Here is a 21131-nt window from a genome sequence, read left to right as displayed (position 1 = left end):
CACTAAAACTGAAGTGACAGAAAAGGTTTACAAACTAAAAAAACATACAAAATATACAAGAGCACTGATAAGTTGAATTGTAAACAGCCTAAAAATAGGCACATGCAGGATGTATGCCATGAGAGAAAGCATATGTACAACATATTGGAACAGCATGTGTAGAGAAATAAAAACTTTCTTTAGTCCTTTATCAAAGTCTTTAGATACCATCCACGTAGAGACAACTGTTAAAAAAACTCTTCTTTTTGACACAGCTTAGAGTGTGACTGTGCTTCCCTTTGAGTGTTTCTTTAAAATCATAAACTATCCAACAGCTTAAGCTACAAATGGAAAAAAGTGCTGCTAGTATTTATTAAAAAAAACAAGGTGAGACAAGGCCAAGGCAATCAGAGTTAAAACCATATAATTGTTGATATCACATGTCTAGGAAAGAAGATTATCCTTTGCTGCAGATTTCTCTTTAGTTCTGTCTTATGTGCCATTTCAACAGCTATGCATCCGTCTGATCCATCTAAAGTCTCTTCAGGGTTTCTCATCGGTCTGGCAGAGGCGTGTTTGCAGCTCGACAACCAAGTGCCTCATCATGCCTCCTAACTGATCGTGGATCTGAACAAGCTGCTGTGGGGAGCAGCGGCTGAGTTCAACAGGCGTCATCCTGTTGGTCAGGGCCTCCACATCTGACAGCAGCTGTTCAGGGTGCAGCTGCCCTCCAGGTCTTTGTTCTCCAGCAGGTGTGTCAGGTGTCTGATTCCCGAGGCCATCTAGCTCCGGCCCCCAAGCAGCATTAACGGGCTCGTTCACCAGCATTGTTGCTGCAAATAGACAGATGACGTTTACAAATGTAAAGGTCCCATGGCATAAAAAAGTCACTTTGAGGTTTTTAAACATTAATATTATGTGTTCCCCCAGCCTGCCTATGCTCCCCCAGTGGCTAGAAATGGTGATAGGTGAAAAACAATCCCTTGGTATCCCGCTCATTGAGAAAATGAAAGCAAATATGGGCCAACCTGGAATTTGAATTTTGCAGAGATATGTGAAATCAGCAAACCTGTTAATTTATGTTGTGATTTTCAGCCGAAACCAACATTTAAAGATATATAGTTAAACACGGAGTTCCAAACCGTTTCTGCTGGCCTTATTTTATGTCCTGTGTTGCTTTGCTAATATCTTGGATAAACCAAATCTAGCGTTCCTAGGAGCAAAATCTCACCAACGCTCAGACTGACTGCTAGTTTGGTTGGTGTCATTTTCTCTGGTCAGGGGCCCAACTTGCAAATTAGGTCTTCGAGATAAAGTTAGTGACAACGTTGACATAAGAAAGCATCAAACATGCATTTTAGAGTATCCAGTCGTTCCGGTTTCCTCAGCGCTGTTAGATTGTATGTACAGGATGCAAAAGTTTTCTACCTGGAAGTTATCGTAAAACATTGTGACATTTTAAGAAATACTTATTTGTGGTGAGTTAGATAAGCAGACCAATACCACTTTTATGTCTAAACGGGAAATATAAAAGTTTAGAATGGAGCTGGTTAGCTTAACATTAAGGTTGGAAACTGGTGTGACCTCAGAACTGGACAGGGTCAACTGTTACCAGTCTTTATGCTAAGCTAAGCTAAGCTGACTTGCTGGCTGTAGCTTCATAACATAAAAATATGAGTGCAGTATTGGTCTTTTCATCCAGTTATCTGCAAGAAAGCAAATAAGCTTCCAAAAATGTCAAACTATTCCAACAAAATCATGGGTGAAATGTAGATTTGCAAAAAAATGCTACAAATAAATGTAACTGTTGCATTTATATATATATATAAAAATAAAAAAAACAGTGGCTCCGAACCAAACTGTCTGAGCAAGCCTCATTATATAAAGATTTTACACACCTAGTGTCTCTCCTGAGGTCTTATCCTCCTCATCCAGGTTTTGAGGAACACTGTTCTCCAGCTCAGAGGTTGTCATCTCCATTTCATCCAAACTCTTCAACTCATCGCCCCCTCGTCCTTTACGCTAAAAGAGAATTGTTCAGATGTCAAATACAAGAACAATTTTATGATTAGATATTTTTGTTATTATTTCTGTTTGTGCTGTGTGATCTCAATGCTGTTGCAGCCCTCTATTCACTGGCGTACCTGTTGTTCATAGCTTTTCAGTGCCTTTTTGACATTTGAGATCTTGGGGGAGCGAATTGGCAAAGTCTTGATTTCACTGGGAGTGAGAGCACTGAGGTCACCAACAGTTTTGATGTTTCTGGCTCGAACAAGCTGCCCAAACCCACGAGACCTGTGAGGAGAATCAAGAGCAGTAACAAAAATGACCTCAGAAGACAACAGATTTAAAAAGGATACATATTTTACCCAATACAATAATTGATCAACCCTGTTGTGCATGTACTCACCACATGTTGGAGGATATCTGAGGCAGCACAGCTTCTACAGGTGTAGAGCAGCCAACCAGGGCCGGGTAGATACAGTCTTTTGAGACTGGAGGCCGCTGCTCTTGGCTCATTTCAGAAATCTGGGGAGAAAAAGGGGTTGCATCTACCAGTGGGACTAAAAGCCTTTAACTGTGAACAAAAGAACTACACAAATCAATATTTCCAAATAAAAACTGAATCAAATGAAAATGTGTATGGCTAAGTGTTTTTTGCATTAATGCGCCCACAAAGAACTATGAAGCCACCCACTAACCACTCTGGGTTTACAGCACATTAAAGTTGCAATCAAGTTGCATTGTGGGTAAGCACCAGGTTTTGACAAGGAATGAGAATGTGTGCTATGCCAATTGTGATCATTGCATGTTAATGTTTAGCTGCTAGAATGTTTACAATCAACACAAAGTACAACTGAGACTGGTGGGGGTGTATTTACTGTTGTTCTTCTGGTATTTGATCATGAACCAATTGCATTGGTAGTAAACAAAGCAAAGCTAGAAAGAGTGAATACATGACTTGTGGAGAGAAACTCCACAATGAATATTAATGTTGCTTTGTGTCTCGTGGATGTGTAAAAAGGATATACTTTGTGTGTTCTTTGCTAAAACATTAACCAGGACTGTGTCCGTCAGCTTATTTGGTGTCTTCTAATATTAAGTAAATACCCACGAAAGAAAATGGTGACAATAATGAATGTTACAATTTTGCATACCAGGCATTTCTTGGAGCTCTTGTAACCTGGACTGTGCAGATTTCTGGGACTCAGGATCAGCAGACCCTTTGTTGGAGTAGTGACGTACTAGAACAGGGAGCAAAAGGATGTCATGTTATGTCCAAGCAAATTATTTGCTAAAGAAAAGGTTTGGTTTGTGTGACTCAGAAACAAGGCAATGAAGAAAAATGCTGGCCTCATTCATACCTTAGGCTGTGGTATGGCGCTAACTTTGGATCTTCTGGGGGAGCTGGTTCTTATAGCAGGGCTGCGACGATCAATGTCATCTGCTATTTCCTGATGTTGGATTGGATCAGCAAAAGACACACGCCTGGACTACAAAACGGATATTAGGATTATTGTAGTGGAATTTATGTATTTGAGATGCGTTTTGACATTTTACAAGTGCTATGTCACATACTTTGACAAGAGGGGAGGGACTCTCCTCTTCTAGGGGTCTCTTAAGGCCCTTCTTAAGAATACTGGTCGATGGGGAGGCTGAAGGAGACCAGGTTCCTCGGTGCTTGCCACCACTGCTGGGGCTTTGGCCAATTTCGGCCCCAATTAAAGCCTCCAGGTCTTTCTGCTTCACTGGAGAATCCAGGAAAACATTGTCGTTTGTAGTTTCTGGTAAAACTGAAGCATTGCAAATACCATCCTGTGCAGCATCCAAATTTGCAACTACATCGTTCGCAGTGTTGGCAGTCTGAGTTTCCTCTTCATCCTGACACTCCACAATCTGAGTGTTGCAGTGTTTATTGCTCTCCTGTAGAGGTGTGATGTCCTCACCGGCACTAGCCTCCGTCTGTTGGTTTGTCAACTTGCCTTGTTCGTTGGAGGTAGACTGTTTCTCCTCCTTTGCAAAATGATCACCAACATTTGGACACTCCATCTGGTTCGGTACCAAAGTGGTACTGTGAATGTCTTCAGCTGTATCCTCCACTGGAACAACTGGGTGTGCCTGGTTTAAATTAGAATCATTTTGTTTTTCTGTAACATTGTCAACAGGCTCAGACACTTCTACATAATTCTCCTGTGAAATTTCTGGGGCCTGCAGTTTCTCTGTCGTTTCATCAGGGGACGCCACTGTGTCCACAGCAGATAACACAGAAAGGTCACAGAGCAACTCTTCCCGAGTTTGTTCTGTACTGATCGCAACTGATTCAATCATTTCAGCAGATGACATGTCTTTATTGTCAGCTTCCTGTGAGGAAGTATTTTCAATGTTCGACTCCTTTTGTGTTTGCTCGTTGTGAGGAGACACACTGAGCGATTCACTATTGTTTGGGTTGTCCGTTTCAGTTTTCTCTACAAAAGAGTCACCAGTCACCTCCATTGGTGATTCTGCATTACTTTGCACCTCAATATTGTGCGTAACCTGAAGTAATTCAGAACACTGCAAATCTTGAGATTCCTCTATATCAGCTTTAGCTTCTATGCTTTGTGAATCACTTACTATATCGTTATTAATTTTGTCTCCAGATTCAAGAGTGAGAGGACTTGGAAGAGAGGCTCGAGGTTTTCGTCCTCTCTTTTTGGGCATTGGGGGACTTTCTTTGGCCTCTGAGGATTCAGACTCTGAAGACTCTTTACTGGCTAACACCTGAGAAGATCTCCTTTTTGGGTATTTACCCCTGCCCCGGGAAGAACTTGATCCCGCAGTATCTAATGACTGAGAACTCTCTGGGGTTGAGCTAGGACTTGATGTTGACTGCTCCTCTTGTACCTTGCTCCTCCTGGTCCTACCTCCAATGCTGCCCTCTGACTGAGCAACAGCTGTCAATGCCAACTGAGAATTTGACCTAGTCTGCCTTTCTAATGAATTCCTATTTTCACTTTTATCTTCAGACTCTGCAGCCTCAGACAATGCCTTGCTCCGTCTGGATCTACGCCTAGACTGGCTGTCTGTGGACAAGGGTGTGATCCCTTGAGAGTCCTCTTGACTCAGGTTGTCATCGGTGATTTCACTTGCCATGCGTTTGTCTTTTACCTCAGAGTCATTCACCAACTTCTTTGTGGTGCTTGTTGTATCTTGGGACTCGCCATTAGTTGGAGAAGAAGTGACTACCTCAGAATCTCTCTTTTCCTTGTTGGTCTTTTCTATAAGACTCTGGGATTGGCCAACAATTTGAGGAGAAGTAACAATTTTAGAATCTTTCGTTGGCTTATCACCATCTTTTTCAGTCTGTTCTACAATCTCAAACTCTTGGGATTTGCCACCAGTTTGAGGGGATGGAGTGATCATTTGAGAATCTTCCTTATCAGCATCCTTTTCTGCCAGTTCTACAAGCGTAAGCTCATGTGTGTCAGTTTGGCTGGACTCTTCTTTGTTAGGCAAAACCTTTTTCTTCATTCCACCATCCTCCTTGATTTCCAATTTGCTCTGCCGTCTTTGTCTACCCTGTGACTGGCTTTCCAAATCCGATTGAGAGTCTGTTTGGCTGGACTCAAGCTCTCTATTGCTTCTCCTTTTGGGTTCAGGTTTATCAAGGAAGTTCTCAGAATTTCTGAACAGTTTCATCTTCTTGTGTGCTCTACCCTGAGAGTTAGTTTGGCTTGACTCACTCTTGTCCCTCTGGGCCCTCGTTCGTAATCTGTCTCTGCCACTGTCCTCTTCAGCAGCCTGCCGACCTCTTGTGTTTGGTCTGTTTTGCGTTGAGCTCTGCTTTGGAGAATCACTTTTGGATTCCTCTCCAGAACGTCTCCTTTTTAACGGCAAGTATTTCTCTTCCCGTTCCTCAGGGTCCTCTCCAGGCAGCAGAGGTCGGACCCTGTAGCGTCCAGACCGTCTGGGTTCGCCTGAAGAATTCCCAGAAGATTGAGAATCATCCAGAGTTGGTTCAGACGCCTCGTCCTGGCTTGAAGGTTTCATTTCCTCTGATAAGGAAGCCATTTTTGTACCCTCTTTGTCCTCCATTTTAGTCTGGGTGTCCGGAATAAAGTCTACATCCTCCGTTGGTTCGCTGGGCAGTCTCTCAATCAGCCTTACTGGCCCATGCTTTGTCACAGAGTCTTTTGGCCTTACAGGGGACTCAAGGGAATTATTTACAGGACACTGTGAGTCCACTTTCCCTGCCCTTGAGGACTGGGAATCCTGCGAATTAGGACCAGTCAATGTCAGGGAGGCCTGAGAGGAAGACTTCTTGTTGGTCTTAGAGCATTCTTGGCTGTTGGAGGTCTTTATGAGGACACCTGTGAATGTGGATGCACTGCTGGGGCTGGCAGGTTTTCCCTCAGCATACTTCTCAAGGGTGATAAAGGACTGACGGCGACTGTTGGGTTTCTGGGGAGTCCCTGAGACCAAATCAGAAGAACCAGAGATGTTAGGACTTGTGCCTTCTTTAGACTGCATGTCCAAGTCTTCTGCTTTATTATCACTATTGACATCCTCCTCTATAGAAACATCTGCCGACTCGGGGATCATCTCTTTGGGTTTGTGGTTTTCTGGAATGGTCTCTACTGCTTTTGGGCTGGCATAGTCTTGAGTGTCTTCCCTTAGAATTTTAGTGTCCTCCACATCTTCCTGAGGAACCTGAAAGAAACAAATTACAAGTAAATCTGTCTGCAAGTGTGAATAATGTAGAAAATCAGGTCATTTGAACCTACAAGAATATTCTGGGTCTTTCAAATCTGTGTGAGAAAGGGCACACCATAAAAAGGCAATATGTTAAAGCTTTAACATGTTTAATAGGAAGTTTTTGTACTGATTAAATTAATTCCAAAACCAAATAATAATGGTCCTAATTAATTGTTTTTATGACCTATGGGAGCTACTGTGATTCATTATAAAATAGTGTATTGTAACAACAATCCCTCTCTGATAACTCCTTAATGCCTCATGGGGAGGTATCCAGGGCAATTCCAACTGTGAGGAGAGTCTAAATTAGATCCAGAACATACTACAGTGATTCTACATCTGGCCTGGAGGTTGTGTTTGGGGAGAAATACATGTAGACTTTGCCTGCTGCCACCCAACACAATTAAGCACTGGGAATTCATACTGTAGTTGGATGATTTGATTTCTGTTTTTTTGAAAAAAGTATGTTGCCATTTTTGGGATTTTGTTATGTGAGCTGGGATAAAGCAAGTCGGTTTATTTTTTTGACAAAGTCAATGAATGTCGACTTTAAGTGTGCAGGCTGATGCCCACTTATGCTACTGTCTTAATTAATGCACCAAATGATTTCTGTAGTAAGAGTGTTAAATTAATTAATGGTAAAAACTGAGACCCAAAATACACATGGGCTGTGTTAGTGTTACAAGTAATGCAAAGTAACAATGTCCAAGGAGTTTTTGTTTTGTTCAGTCTTACTTTAGCAGAATGAAAAACAGTACAAAAACAGCCCCCAGTGGAGCCTTTCCTGGCAGTGTAGATTTTTGTTTTTCCAATGATGGGGATGTGTTTTTCATTACCTTGCCAGGGGCCTCTTTGGTAACCTTGTCAGCTTGTTCAGTTGCCAGTTTGTCCCTGTGGGAAAAACATGGTATATTACATGAATGCTGTGTTTTTATGAGAAGGATTTATCTTGACTCTGGTAGCAGATGCTGCAAACTTACAAAGAGTCTTCTTGGCTCTGTGTGTACTGAGTGAAGGCTGTTGTATCCAGAGAAGCATCAAGGTTGTTGTACATGGCAGGGATGTCAACCCTGTTCACCAAAGAAAACATTAGCTCTACACAAGACTCACAACATGGACACTTAAATTGTATTTTATAAACGCCACCGATTGACAAACAGTCAAGTGGGCAAATCTGACCTTTTAGTCCTCTTCACCTCCTTCTGGTGCTCAGTCAAAACTCGCTCCTTTGTCTCTGGAGGAATGAAGACAAAGTCAATGGAGGCCTCTTCCTCCAAAACTCCTCTCCGGGGAGGCTTGGGGGAGCCAAAGTCCAGCTTTGTCTGTTTAAAGGAACACAATTGTGCAATGATGAGCCCCAAAACAATTTAAAAAAAAAAGCCCAATAACTTGCCTTGCATGGTAACAAAAAGTTTTATCTTCTTACAGAATAGGAGACTTCTCATTTTTCCAAAAAAGAAAAGTTTGCAGCACACTAATTTTAAAGAAATAAGCATTCACGTTGACAGCAATAAACACAGCTGGCAGAGCAACTGGAAAAGAAAATCCCTGTCCCCCATTTTGACAAATGTATGCGACAACGCAGAAAAAGATCACTCCGCAAAGACAAGTAGTCTGGGGGGGGGGGGGGGGGGGGGGGGGGGGGGGGGGGGGGGGGGGGGGGGGGGGGGGGGGGGGGGGAAGATGCAGCAAAGGCCTCAAATTCAAAACCGAGACACTGCTATCACATGCCTGCCCCTTAAATAGCTAGGCCACTTGGTTACCTGGCGTGGGCTGTGTCTAAACTTACAGAAACTGGCTTTGAGGTGGTCCCAGAGCTCCTGTCCTTCAACTCAGCAGCCTTTCCCACCAGTGAGTCCCTCTTCCCCACATAGGCCATCCCACTGAGATTGGTCTCCAACTGAGAACTCTCGCTCTTCAGACACAAACGACAAAAAACAATATGAACAGAGAGCGAATACAGCTGAAATTACAACATTGAAGGTAAAAACAACTCACTGAATACGGTCCACTGAGGTCATCAGAAACACCGACAACCTCAAAGCCAGGAAGAATGATCGGGATCTTCTGCTTCACTTGGCTCAATATTGGTCTGTGTAATGAAATTTGCAACATTGATAAGATAGGGTCATCTGGATGAATCCAATTACTTCTATTGTTTGTTCTTCTCATAAAATAGACTTTTCTATTGTTGCATTACCGTTGTAGGATTTCTTTTTAATATATACATTTCTTCAATCATGATTTTTTTTGAAAATCAAAAAGATTTTTAAGTTTGTTTATTCAAACAAACAAAAACGTCAGTGATGTATTTTTCTAAACCTACCAGATCTGTTTTATTACTTTCCTTTACCCACTTAATCATTGACGGGTGATAATATTGGTGATAAGATTTTAAAAATTTGTGTTCATGTTGTGTGAAAACAACAATAGTCAAACCTACAACATCGTCACAATATTGGCATCAATGCATTTTGTCAAAAACATCGTGATGCCACCCAGCCCTACATAACCTCCAAATAAAGATTAACTTGTGGGAACAATTTTACTGATGACAGCACAGTTACACACACCCTAACTTTATCATATTTTGATAACAGCTTAATGAGAAGATGAATGATTTTACATTTAACAGCAAAACAACAATTATGAGACAAATCTGTTTAGCATATTTTCTTAAATGTTGATCTCTATCCAAATAAATATAAATTTGGCTTTTTCCTGAGTCAAAATGGGAATTCAGTATTAAATGTGTCCCGAACATGTTCACCTGATCTCATTGGGGTACGTGAGAGTGACTGAGTTGCCGAAAGTGGAGTTCCAGAACTGATTGACTGACGTGCGGAGATGCTTGTTCTTGTGAGGAAACGACACGCAAAGCAAAGGAGAAAGTAGAGCCAGGAGTTCATCGTCGTACGGCAAAGTAGAGCGGGTCTGAAGGCAGCCGAGAACCTCACAGAGAAGCTTCTCCAACTGAAAAAAAAAGACCGTTATTACTTCAAATGGTTAAAAGTATGTTTAAAAACAGTGTAACCAATCGACAAAGATCACACCTTTCCCAGAAGCTGCGAGAAGAATTTGGGTGGCTCACTGGCTGCTTGTTTGTAGAAGAGCGCGAGAGGTTGAATCAGAGAAGTCAGAGCTTCTTTGACAGCGTTAGCGAGAGAGAGGTTGGTGAAGAGAGCAGACAGAATGGAGACCAGGGCCAGTCCTGTGGCATCAGAGGAAGCCTCTGGGCCCTCCAAATACACCTCTAGACACTGTACCAGCAGGGACTGGAATGTGGACAGATTCCCTAGGACCTTATTCCTCTTTTTCATCCAGTTTACTGGAGTGTGTGGGGCTGGAAGAAACACAGAGTGAATAAAGATTAAATTCTCCATGTAATCCAAGTATGACAACTGAAATAAGGTTAGATTGAGTTGTCTTACACTTCAGCTTCTGCTGAAATTGTGTCGTGTACGGCGTGAAGTCCACACACTCCACCATGACTTGGAGGATGCTTGCCACAGCATTCAATGTTGAAGGAACCTGCAGAGATCAGACAGCATCATTATGCCAAACCAGAATTATTTTTAAAACCAAATTTTTCACCTCTTTCACAACTGTTTTTTTTTTATAATATTGTTTTGAGAAATCAAAACCTTTAATTTTGGCATTTGTTTAGTTAAACCAAATAAAGAACCATAACCTCGAGATGAAGATTTGTGGGATCAATTTCTCAAATGATGGAAAAGTAGAAACACCATCATTTTCATGTGTTATCTTTTTGAAAATCCTTTACTGTATGGATGAAATGATTGAAGTGTCCCATGATAAAATATTGTAAGACAAGTATCCGAGGTTTTGCATCTTTTCCGTATAAATGTTGACTGTTTTCAGGTTGGCAGACTCTTTTCTAGCTGTGGCAATCAAATTAAACATAATCTTTGTTTAGAGGTAACATATCACGTTTATCGTTGCTTTGACTTGACAGTTTTCCACTCCTCTACTCACCATTAGGGCTTCTCTGTCTATTGCATCCGTCATCTTTGCACAGAGCTCCTCGCAGCAGATGTTCTCCTCCGCTGTGACCACCAGCGCAGAGCAGCGGGCGAACACTTTGTACAGTTTGGACCACGAAGACAGCATCGACTTCTGGGGCGCCTGGACAAAATACAGTGGTCAGAATCGGGACCTTTGGCAAACGGTGGATAAAAGTATGATAGTCATGTAGGCGAGTTAAAAACAGACCTGCTGTAGTGGTGTGCCATTTAGTAGATGTGTGATGGGGAACAACAAGGCAGAGTGCATGGCACTGAAGTTGTGCTCCAGAGCGTCACCTTGGTTGACTTCATTTGACTGTAAAAAAAATTAAAATAAATTAAATAAAAAGACTAAGTAGTGATTGAAAATGTTAAGTTCACACATCAGTCTGCAGTTAAGAGCTTCACCTATAATCACAAACCTAATGTTCTGCAATTGTAATTGTATTCTTCCCATTTGGGCTGGAAAGAAAACCCCTGTACTAATAAAATATTTCAATAATTGCTGCTCGGCAGTAAAAGTTAATTTCATAACTCAGGGATCAGTTGTTGCTCATGGGTCGTTTTGCGAATACTGATCTATTAACAAAATGCCTTGATTGACCATTAAACCAAACTTGACAATTGGCTTGAGCAAGACTTAAATCCAAACTAAAACTTAAGATCTATAAATTAGATTAACTTTAAGAGCATTCCCCTACTAGGAACCTGTTAAATATAGCCAAATAATGACAATACTGGTCGTCATCCCTTTGATTCTCTGCCTACCTGTGTGATGGTGTCGGTAAGGGGGCTGACCATCACACTCCACATCCTCCACAGCTGCTCCTTGTTCTGCACAGACCCAGCGCTGCGTCTGATGGCACCCAGCACCGCCTCCCCAAATGCCAGAGGGGAAGTGGGGCCCGACAGACCGCAGCCCACCAGTGTTTGAAGGCACTGAAAAAACCTACAGACGGAAAGTGATCAAGCAACACTCTTAATAAGATTGCTTGTCCATTTAGCTTCTGCACTAAATTATGAGAATCAGGTTTTAGTCCTGAGGGGGAAAACTGATTAGATTCCTGGGAAATTTGCTTTGGTGTAGAGTGAGCACAGAATGAACTGAATAAAATTAAACCCACCTCTCGTCCTCTATGTAGGCTGAGAGCATGTTGCTGTTGTAGAGGAGAAGAATGAGGAACAGAGCTGGCGTTCCCTGAGGAAGGACATTTTTACCAATTCTCTTTAGGATCATTCTCATGACTACTGAACATGAATCTGTGCTAAACATAGGAGAAAGAATCACTCACATTCAGCACATCCATCTTGCCCACTTGATAGGAGGCAGACCCAAGAACTCTCTGGGGAATACCTTTCACCGTGGCCTCAAACAGAATCTGGAGATTAAAGATTCAACAGTTAAAATGTTAAGTCTTAAGTACGTTAATGAAAACAAACGAAAATGTGATTTTCTAAAATGAGGTGCGACAGATAGTGGTGATGTTACGGTCTGTGCCGAGGCTTTGACCGTTTGTCGAGAAATCGGAGGTTTTGCACACTTATCAATACTCATCACTAGCGATATACGGTATATTGGAATGACTAATTGTGTTCTGTGTATAACTACCGTAAGGTACATGAAAGATGAGACTTGAAGGTTTTGGATCTCTGTCTTACCAGGACTTTGTCAGCAGGCAGAGCTTCTGAGGTTACGATGCTCTGCAGAGCCTGAAGCATAAGTGTCAGAACTTCACTGCCGTGACGATCCTTCTTACTGCCAACTGAGAGCCAGGGACAAAATTCATCTCAGAAACTCATCCGCAAAATGACTAATGCAAATAAAACATGGTCTTTTCTTGATAAAAGGAAATGTGTCTAATTTAAGAGAAGATGGTCATCATTGGGGACGGACCCCTCAGTGTTTTTTTCTCTTCAACGCTGTCCAGACCACGAGGATCTGACCGCTTAGACTTAAACTGATGTGACAATGGGAGTGGGTCGGGCAGGAGACAAGATCGAGGTCTCAATGGTCCTCCTCCCACATGACAGAGCCCAGACCCAATCAGGGTGCTCTATGTGGCGCTTTGAGGCGGGAACCACAAGTTTAAGATGCCCACACTGCTGAGCAACAGCCACAATGAAATTTTAAATGGTTCTCTATTAGGACAATAACAAAGCAATGGGAATGTCATAGACCAATGTTATTGGTTTCTTAACTCCAAGGATGGAATTTGCAAGTAATCAAAGTTTCTTGTCAACCAAACATGTATTACAAATAAAAAGTCCTCCAAATGTCTTCACCACACTGAAAGCGCTTTTGTAGTGCTCCACATATCAGAGTGTACTAAAGACGACTTAACATCCAAGTACTTACCAGACTCTATAGTTAGGTTGACAAACCGGACAAGACTCGTCCATATGACAGCCAAAAGAGAATCTGTTGGAGGAGAAGAGATGGAACAAATAATATGTTACTTGCACTCAAGAAAAAGAATCGCAAGGTAGGAAATCTATGAACTAAGATTTAGGCACAGATGAAGAACGAGGCGGGCATGGGGCTAATGATAGGCAGAGGTGAAGAGATGGGTTTTAAGGCTGGACTGGAAGATCATAAGGGACTCAAAAGGTGTGGATCTCTTGGGAGAGGGAGTTCCAGAGCCTGGGAGCTGCCCTGGAGAAGGCTCTGTCCCCAAAACTACGGAGGTTGCACTTGTGGACTGAGAAGAGACCGGCTGAGGTGGATCTGAGGCACCGTAAGGGTTGGTAGGGGGAGAAGAGGTCAGTGAGGTATGAAGGGGCCAGATGGTGGAGGGCTTTGTAAGTGCAGACCAGGATTTTGACGGTGATCTGTTGGGAGAAGGAAAGCCAGTGGAGTTGTTTTAGGACATGAGTGATGTGTGCCAGGATTTGGTGCGGGTGATGAGTTAGGTGGCTGCGTTCTGGACCAGTTTGGAGTTGGTTGATGTGGGTAGAGCTGATGCCAAGGAGAAGTGAGTTGCACAAGTCCAGTCGGGAGGAGATGAAGGTGTGAACGAGTCTTTCATCAGCAGGGGGGTTTAAGAGAGGGTCTGAGGGTCATTCCTCTGCAGTGTCAGCACTGTTACACCGCAGTCAAGCAGCAGGTTTGTAATTTGGTCATAAAAGCCAAGTCTCTTGACAGAAATTGCTGAAACTGGTCGTGTTTCGGTTAGACATTTTTGTTACCGTCTTTTCATAATGGCCGTTCTTCCCTTTCAGATGTTTGTTTTCCTCCGGATTTGAGCCCGCCGGATCAAAGAAACTCCTTCAACACGCCCAATTGCTTGCCGTGAATTCTCTTAACAATGAGCAGCTCTATTCACACATGCGCTCAATCCACACAACAAAGACTTTGTACGAAGATGCTGGCAGGGTAAAGTCAGTTTAACGTCCGGTCCAACAGATTAAGATTTGCGTTCTTGCACAAAGCTTCTCTGGGTAATGTCTAGATAAATTCAGGGTTATAGTGTGTGTGTGTGTGTGTGTGTGTGTGTGTGTGTGTGTGTGTGTGTGTGTGAGAAAGGGGCTTAGTCGTGCACATACACAATCTTAAAAAACACTTTGTACTAATTGATATTTTACTGTCACACAGGTACCTTAAAAATATATATATTTTTTTAAAGATGAATATAAATTGTCAAGAACAGCAGTTTTCATATTTGGAGAGGTGGAGAGGGTATTCCATTTTGCTGTTTAGAAACTACACAACTGAAAAAAGGATGGGCAGTGAATTTCAATCAACTCAGCCAAGTAGAGATCTGTTGTTTACCTGGAGCGTCTTTGCCTACGTTGGTGAATCCATCTCTGATGTTTGAGGTGAGCACAGCAGCATGTTTAGTGAAAGCGGAAGCGCCAGAGAGGAGTGGGTGGTTCAAGGGCTCTGGAAAGAAAAGAGAATGTGGCTTTACATGTTGCAATTAAACTGCCATTTTTTGATTCACGACCAAACACACATTGCAAAGATTGAACGATTGAAGGTAGCACGATTAGACTGAATTTCCATTTGTTTTCACATGGTTTGTTGGTCAATTAATAGAAATTTTGCGTTTCTCCATTTAATTTTAAGTCAACGCAAATGCTGAAATGGTGATTGCTATGAAAAATTGTCGGTGTCTTACGTTTCTAACTACCAATAAGCAAAACAGAAGAACGTTAAATTGCTCTGCCCGCGTGCTCTTACAAACAAATTGGGGACCCACCGTATTCTTTTCATGGCACTACAAGTGGTCAAAAACTTAACAAGGTACAATACAGCCCTTCAGTTAAAAGCTCAAGTACACAAGAGCAACATATCACGAAGCGACAAGATTCACAATCACATGGTCTAGAGCAGATCGTGCCAATGTATAAATGTATATAATGGAAGTAGTGGTAGGTCAAGTGTTTCTCCAATTCTTACCAAGACTGAGGGTGAGTGTTTTCTTTGCTGCCGTGGCAACAACCTCTGGTCCCAGAAAATAGTGAAGCAACATTTCCAGGCCCAGCAGCTGGATGGAGGTGAAGGTGGACGGGATCTGGATGCTGGAGTTCAGGCTCATGCGAGACATATTGGCAGGACTGCTGAAGCTGTTCAAGCCTGAAGTGCCTGCAATAGAAAAGGGGGGAAATACACAATGTTGACTCTGGTGCAACTTCAGTCTTTGTGTAAGATGGTCTAGAGCATCATAGACTGGAGGGGATTGAGAGGCCTGGGTGGAGGGAGGTGGATGTGTAAACGTACTAGTCTTGGGTGTGCCAGGTGTGACAGCACCATTTTGACTGACGGCTCTAGAAGGGATGCTTTGAACTGAGGCGTCAGATCCAATAGTGCACTGTAGAAGAGGAACAGAAACCTGGAGAGGGACAAATAATATCAACTCACAACACAATGTTCTACTTAGGGTGACACAAGTTAGAAATTTAATAATTCATTTATGTTCATGTCAAAAAGAGGCAAGTATCATGAGGCTAAATGTGAACCCTTAAAACATCTTTTGAATTAAAAAAAAACAATTTAACATCAAAGAAAGATTAAATAAAAAGAAAATGAAACAGATCAGTTACTGAACTATCGGAAATTGCACATTTTGGGACTTTTGTTCTTGTCCACAGGACACGTTTTACTGGTGCTTTCCAAACGTAACCACAACCATTTTTTCTTCCGTTTTACGCTCCTAACTACAATGATTGTGTCTGTGGCGCTCTGAGGGATGTTAATACGTGTGTGACCTACACTCAATACCGCGCCTCAATGCATCTTGTGTAAACACAGACGGAGGAATAAAGCTGCTGCTCTGCTACCCAGATTTGGCAGTGAGTACACATGTTTTTTAATGGGGCAACATGCCACTATACCTGCCTAACTTCCTTTGTGCTGCTCTCTGATTTTGCATTGACTAAGTGTGTCTAAATGAAAAAGAGTCTTTACATCTGCATCAAAATAAAACTTAAAGGCTCTCAACAGCCACACAGGTGTTCAAAGTTAATGCGGCTGATTGGACCTTTTCCAGGACTGTGTGGGTGTGGTTAGACTGAGTGAGTCTACTGTTAGTGTTGTTGCACTTGTTGGGCAGGATAAATGACACCTTTGTCATTCTTATTGGTAGAAAGAATTTGTGACCTAATCAAAGCTCTGGCCCACCTTCAACCTGAACAGAGTCTAATCCGCCAGAGTAAATTAAAACACCTGTTTGGGTGTTCAGGGGCTTTAAGAGAAAAATCTAAATTGTTTCATGGTGAAAATGTAAAAATTAGATGCAAGACTTATGCAACAGTAATTTTCTATGTGTATATAATTGTGTCTGTATGTATTGTTTATTTCATATTAAGTTTAATAGTTTTTTTTTTATGCATGCACTCATTCACCAAGGCAAATTCCACATAAGTGTGACTTATTATGGCATGAAACCATTTTCTGATCAGTTTTGATTTTACTGGTGCAGGCTGGTTGGTAGAGCTTATGAGGTGTTACAGTAGTCTGCTTCTCTTCATAATAAATATAATAATAAAGAGGGGCATGTCTAACCTGATCAAAAATGGGTGACAGGTTGGGACCGAGTTGGACCACCAGGTACCACCAGACCTCCACCTTGGTGAGCATCAGGGCCTCCGTCCTGACATTGATCGACGCGAGCGGCTGCATCAGGAGCTTCACACGTTTGGCACTGCATAGGATGGCTTCAGGATTGACATAAGAGATTAAAACTCAGCCACATAGACTGTGCAAAGCTAAATCGAAGAGCTAAAAAACAGGATTAGTCTGAGGAAATAAAACTGGGACCAGAGAATCAAGGCTCACCTGGATTAAGGGCAAAGTTATCTATGAGGCTCTTCCAGGCAATGAAGGCAATCTTCTTGATTGTGGGAGAAGAGCTGCGGAAACCAAGTTCCTCCAGATGCAGCAGAGAGTTGATGAAGGGACCTCCTCTGTGCAGCAACTGTGTAAGAAATATGTCGGAGAACAGTCAGACTCATGTTTATTTTAAGAATTTTGTTTTAACTAGCATTAATACGATTTATTGGTGGAATGACAGAAATAAAATGACTAGAATTGGAGCAATGAAAAAGTGTTTCTGATTCTCTATAAAGTTTACAGAGAGTTTAATGTGCCTTCCTGTATATTCACGTTCCTTTATGGACATTCAGGATTTGTAGAAAGACCTCTTCCTTAGTCATACATTGCAGTATCTCAGAGAAAGAACAGAGACATATGCACACACACTTTACCTTCCCGAGCAGTTTCACAAATAAGGGCCAGAGCTTGAGGACATTGGTTTCATTCTTGGACATGAAAAGTTTCTGAAGCTCTGGGATCAGTTTCTGTGAAGACAAAATGAGGCACACAAGCAGAGTTACATACACTGCTCAATTCCTTTTCCCTCTTCACAGGTGTTTAATATGTGGAAGGCTGGCAGTAAGTGAAACATGCACCTTTATTATTGAAATATCCAAATTAATATCAACAAGTTGAAAATCAAACCATTAACTATTCAAGATCTGCTGTAGTAATTGTTTATTCAGTTTGAGTCCTTTGTTCAAACTGTGTTGGTACACTAATCAACATTTTTCACTTATTTCCTTTCATAGACCAAACTAATACATTATTATTATTATTATTATTATTATTATTATAGAAAATAAGCAACAGATTCAATAATTTGTAGCTGCAGCCCCAATGTGCCGTTGTGTATTTATTAGGGTTGAACATCCCACAGTACAAACAATAACTGAACTATTGAAGCGCAGAGAGACACTCACTGAGGACATCATTGGCTCGATGATACCAGCCACTTCCATCTGCTTTTCCAGGAGAAGAGGCATGCCCATCTCCATGGCTGCCGCGGCCCGTAGGCGCACCTTGGAGGCCGAGTGGACCACCAGCGGGATGACAAGCTTCGCCCATCGCAATGCTCCTTCACCCATCTGGGCTGGCGCTTGCTCCAGCATCCTGTTAACAAGACAAATTAAAACCAACTCTTGTAATCACAATCATTGTTCTAGGTAGTCACTACAATATACATATGTAACAGTATTTTTCTACTATTCAATGTCATATGTTGACATTCCTGTAACTTGCATGGTCAAATAGAGGAATAATGATTCGTTACCAACAAGAATGTAGACCCATCATCCACAGAAGATCTGATCTAGTGTCGTTCGCAAATATAAATATTTCCATCCAGTAGAGCATTAACATGATTTGTTAGTCATTTACCTGATGACAACGTTTAAGGCCTCATGCTCCATCACCACAGACTGGATGTCCTCTCTGCTACACACACACTCCAGTGTTCCCAGTATAGAGGACACCTGAGTGAGTGAAGCAACATTGTACAGCAGCGTTGAGACACCTTTCACTCTTAGAAAAAACAAAACATCACTGCCTTGTTTTCATTGATATCTCTCTTGATTTGAACCTCTGCTGATGCTCACTTTTTTGCCAACCACATCTGAAGGAAAGCTCTGTTTGGAAATGACCCATAATGCTCTGGTGCACGTGTTTTTATCTGCCGACTTCACTACCAGGGAGCAAAGAGCTGATAAGATTTCTGATGCCAAGGTTTCTGGAAAACAAGAACAAGAGAGCCTTACCCTCTGCGGCAGTAGCATTACCATATAATTCACATGTGAAAAAATAATGATGTATAATAAAATAAGTAAATTCATGTACCAGGCACTCCAGAGACAACGTGAGAATGGTACAAACAAAACCCTAAAGCCTGCAGAGCAGCTTGGCTCAGCTCTGCATTCTGACTGGTTATGTGAACCTGAAAACAGGAGGAAAGAACAGAATTAGGCATCATACAAATCAAGATATCCTATCCTTTAATATGGGAGATTTAGAGGTTCTCCAACTTTAATATGCAAAAGACTCACCAAGATGACTTTACCCAAACGAGAAAACTGCTTTGCAACTGCAGGGAGAAACTGCTGGCCTTCCTCTCCACTGAGCCGACTGGAAATGAAAAACGGATATTATTTTCTAACCAAAAAATTCCAGTTGTACCTGAGGCAACATTGACGCAGGACGAGCGCCGACATATCTAGAGGACGGTCAAAGACGACCACGGGTGTCGTACTTGGCTATGGTGAGGTAGGCATCCGTCTGCTCTGACTGTCCAGCAGCGCTGTCCTCCAGAGACTCCAGCAGGGGGAGAAGGCTGGAACTGGTCGGAGGCTCCGCAGACGCCATCATTATTACTCCCCTCCTCAAGGCCTTTACAAAATACAGAGAAACACACAGAGCGCTAGTGGTCTTTGGGCACAAGTGGGTTAAAAATAAATAAAACTATGGTATCAGAATCTCATTTATTGCCAACGTAAGTTTGGAATTTGTCTAGGTGTGTTTGGTGCATACAATAAACACATGAAAAGGGAACAATTGTTTACTCCCAAAAATTAAAATAGAAATATCGCAATAGAAATATAAAAAGATAAGATGTAAAAGACCAAGTGTGTACAATAAAACTGCTTTAGAAAGGAAAAGAAGGCTGTATGGTTTTGTGCAGGGTGTGAACATTTTTTATCTGGATTGTAATTGTAATTTTTTGAACTGGGACAGTGTACAAAAAGACCTTGATAGGTGCAAATTTCTAATTTCCACCCGTAGTCCCTGGGCAGGTGGATGGCACATTAAAATACAGATAAAAGTATTTACAGTATACAATACAGATACATAAAGTCATAAAAATCTACAGACACTGTACCCCAATCCCAGCACATCAATTTACTGGTGGGAGCAAGTCTACTTTGATAACAACCAATGCTTTGCTACGTACAATTAGTGCAAATTATTGCATGAAATTAGCTCTGTTGGAAGAGTATTCCACCGATTTATAGCCCAAAAGGAGAACGATGTCAGATGGGGATGTGTTCTGTGCTTAGATTGGAGTATTCCTGATGCAAGAAGAACTGATATACTTGTAAATAATTAAGTCTGTGATCTATATTTCGCTGTCTTTGTTTTTGTACACTGCACAGTGAAATAAAAGTTGAATCTAATCTAATATTTGGTGATATTAATATAGTCAGTGGTTTGCATGAGCTTCATATACACACAATGGCCACACAGAGCTGCCAAAATGAAAAGGAATACACAGGCAGGCAGAAAGATGCATATGACTTACCTCAGTGAGATTTAAGTGTAGCTGCGTTCAGCCTCCACTGTATCCAGATCTGTAATGAGGAACAGGTAAATGAAGAAGAAAGCTTACGCCTGATCAAATATGTTGACACGTTTTGTGGATGCTACCAGAGGCCAGCAGTTAAATAGCAACTTCCTCTCGGACACCCAGAGGAACCAAAACAAATATGTCAAGTGTGTCCTGCTGTAAACAACACTACTGAACAAACTCTTACATTTCCGAAATGTAACTACTCAGCCAGGGACCAAGTCGTTGACTGCATCTTGTAAGACAGCACTAGCACTAGCAAGCAGCCTGCTAATGTTAACTAGCTTTAACAAGTTAGCTAACAGGCTGAATGTTCGAGCCTGTAGCTAACCAAGTTCCATGCGGAGGAAAGTGGACTAGCAGCGGGGTGACACCGCCTCGCCTCCCGGCTCACTTGTTCTTCTTTGTTTTGACTACTGACAAGCAAACAGACAAAGCAAACGAACAAATATTGACACTTTTTTTTTGACACATATACACACTCGCAGCTCACCTCGGGAGTTCAGGACGAAACGCAGGAAGCAGAAACGACGCAGACACAACATCAAAGCCAGTAAGGCCACCGGTCCAGTTCACTTCGTGGTGTTTGTACCTATGTTCTGCAGTTTTTATTTTGTTCAATATTTTTGGCTTCCTTCCTCTCTTGTGTGCTTTCCTTGCCCCGCGAAACTGCTGGCGCCAAACCACCACGCCGACGTACAAAATTACCTTTGACCCCGCATACGTCACATCCGGATCCGCC

The 21131-nt window shown here is 42.1% G+C and overlaps 1 protein-coding gene across 2 annotated transcripts; it reads right to left on the bottom strand.

Moving 5' to 3' along the window:
- Positions 1-471: 471 nt before the first annotated feature.
- rif1 (replication timing regulatory factor 1) lies at positions 472-21102 on the bottom strand. 2 transcript variants are annotated; one of them, XM_034885124.1, is made up of 36 exons: positions 20883-21102; positions 20345-20393; positions 19298-19434; positions 19095-19173; positions 18889-18985; positions 18651-18781; positions 18433-18527; positions 17976-18165; positions 17445-17537; positions 17017-17155; positions 16744-16895; positions 15460-15571; positions 15139-15324; positions 14509-14619; positions 13096-13158; positions 12399-12502; positions 12032-12118; positions 11864-11937; positions 11508-11688; positions 10948-11055; positions 10711-10860; positions 10146-10245; positions 9768-10057; positions 9485-9687; positions 8713-8806; positions 8504-8629; positions 7894-8036; positions 7695-7784; positions 7551-7605; positions 3559-6669; positions 3345-3473; positions 3138-3224; positions 2390-2508; positions 2124-2274; positions 1878-2001; positions 472-812 (listed from the first exon to the last, which is right to left on the bottom strand). In XM_034885124.1, exons 3-36 carry the CDS (start codon positions 19411-19413, stop codon positions 523-525), a joined length of 7380 nt encoding a protein of 2459 aa, XP_034741015.1. In that variant the 5' UTR covers positions 19414-19434; positions 20345-20393; positions 20883-21102; the 3' UTR covers positions 472-522. The 2 variants fall into 2 exon arrangements, with proteins under 2 accessions (XP_034741015.1, XP_034741016.1); XM_034885125.1 differs by having other exon boundaries at positions 12399-12499.
- Positions 21103-21131: the final 29 nt, after the last annotated feature.

The sequence above is a fragment of the Etheostoma cragini genome, chromosome 11 (assembly GCF_013103735.1).
Source record: "Etheostoma cragini isolate CJK2018 chromosome 11, CSU_Ecrag_1.0, whole genome shotgun sequence".
Lineage (NCBI taxonomy): Eukaryota > Metazoa > Chordata > Actinopteri > Perciformes > Percidae > Etheostoma > Etheostoma cragini.
This window is presented reverse-complemented; position numbering and strand designations above follow the sequence as displayed.

Bases quoted from the DNA above. Each gene is read 5' to 3' on its own strand.
- rif1 (XM_034885124.1), bottom strand. From the start codon at position 19,413: ATGATGGCGTCTGCGGAGCCTCCGACCAGTTCCAGCCTTCTCCCCCTG. The intron at 17,538-17,975 runs GTGAGTGTCTCT...TTGTCTTCACAG, and splicing joins TCGAGCCAATGATGTCCTCA to AAACTGATCCCAGAGCTTCA. The intron at 7,606-7,694 runs GTAAGTTTGCAG...TTTTTCCCACAG, and splicing joins CAGAGCCAAGAAGACTCTTT to GGACAAACTGGCAACTGAAC.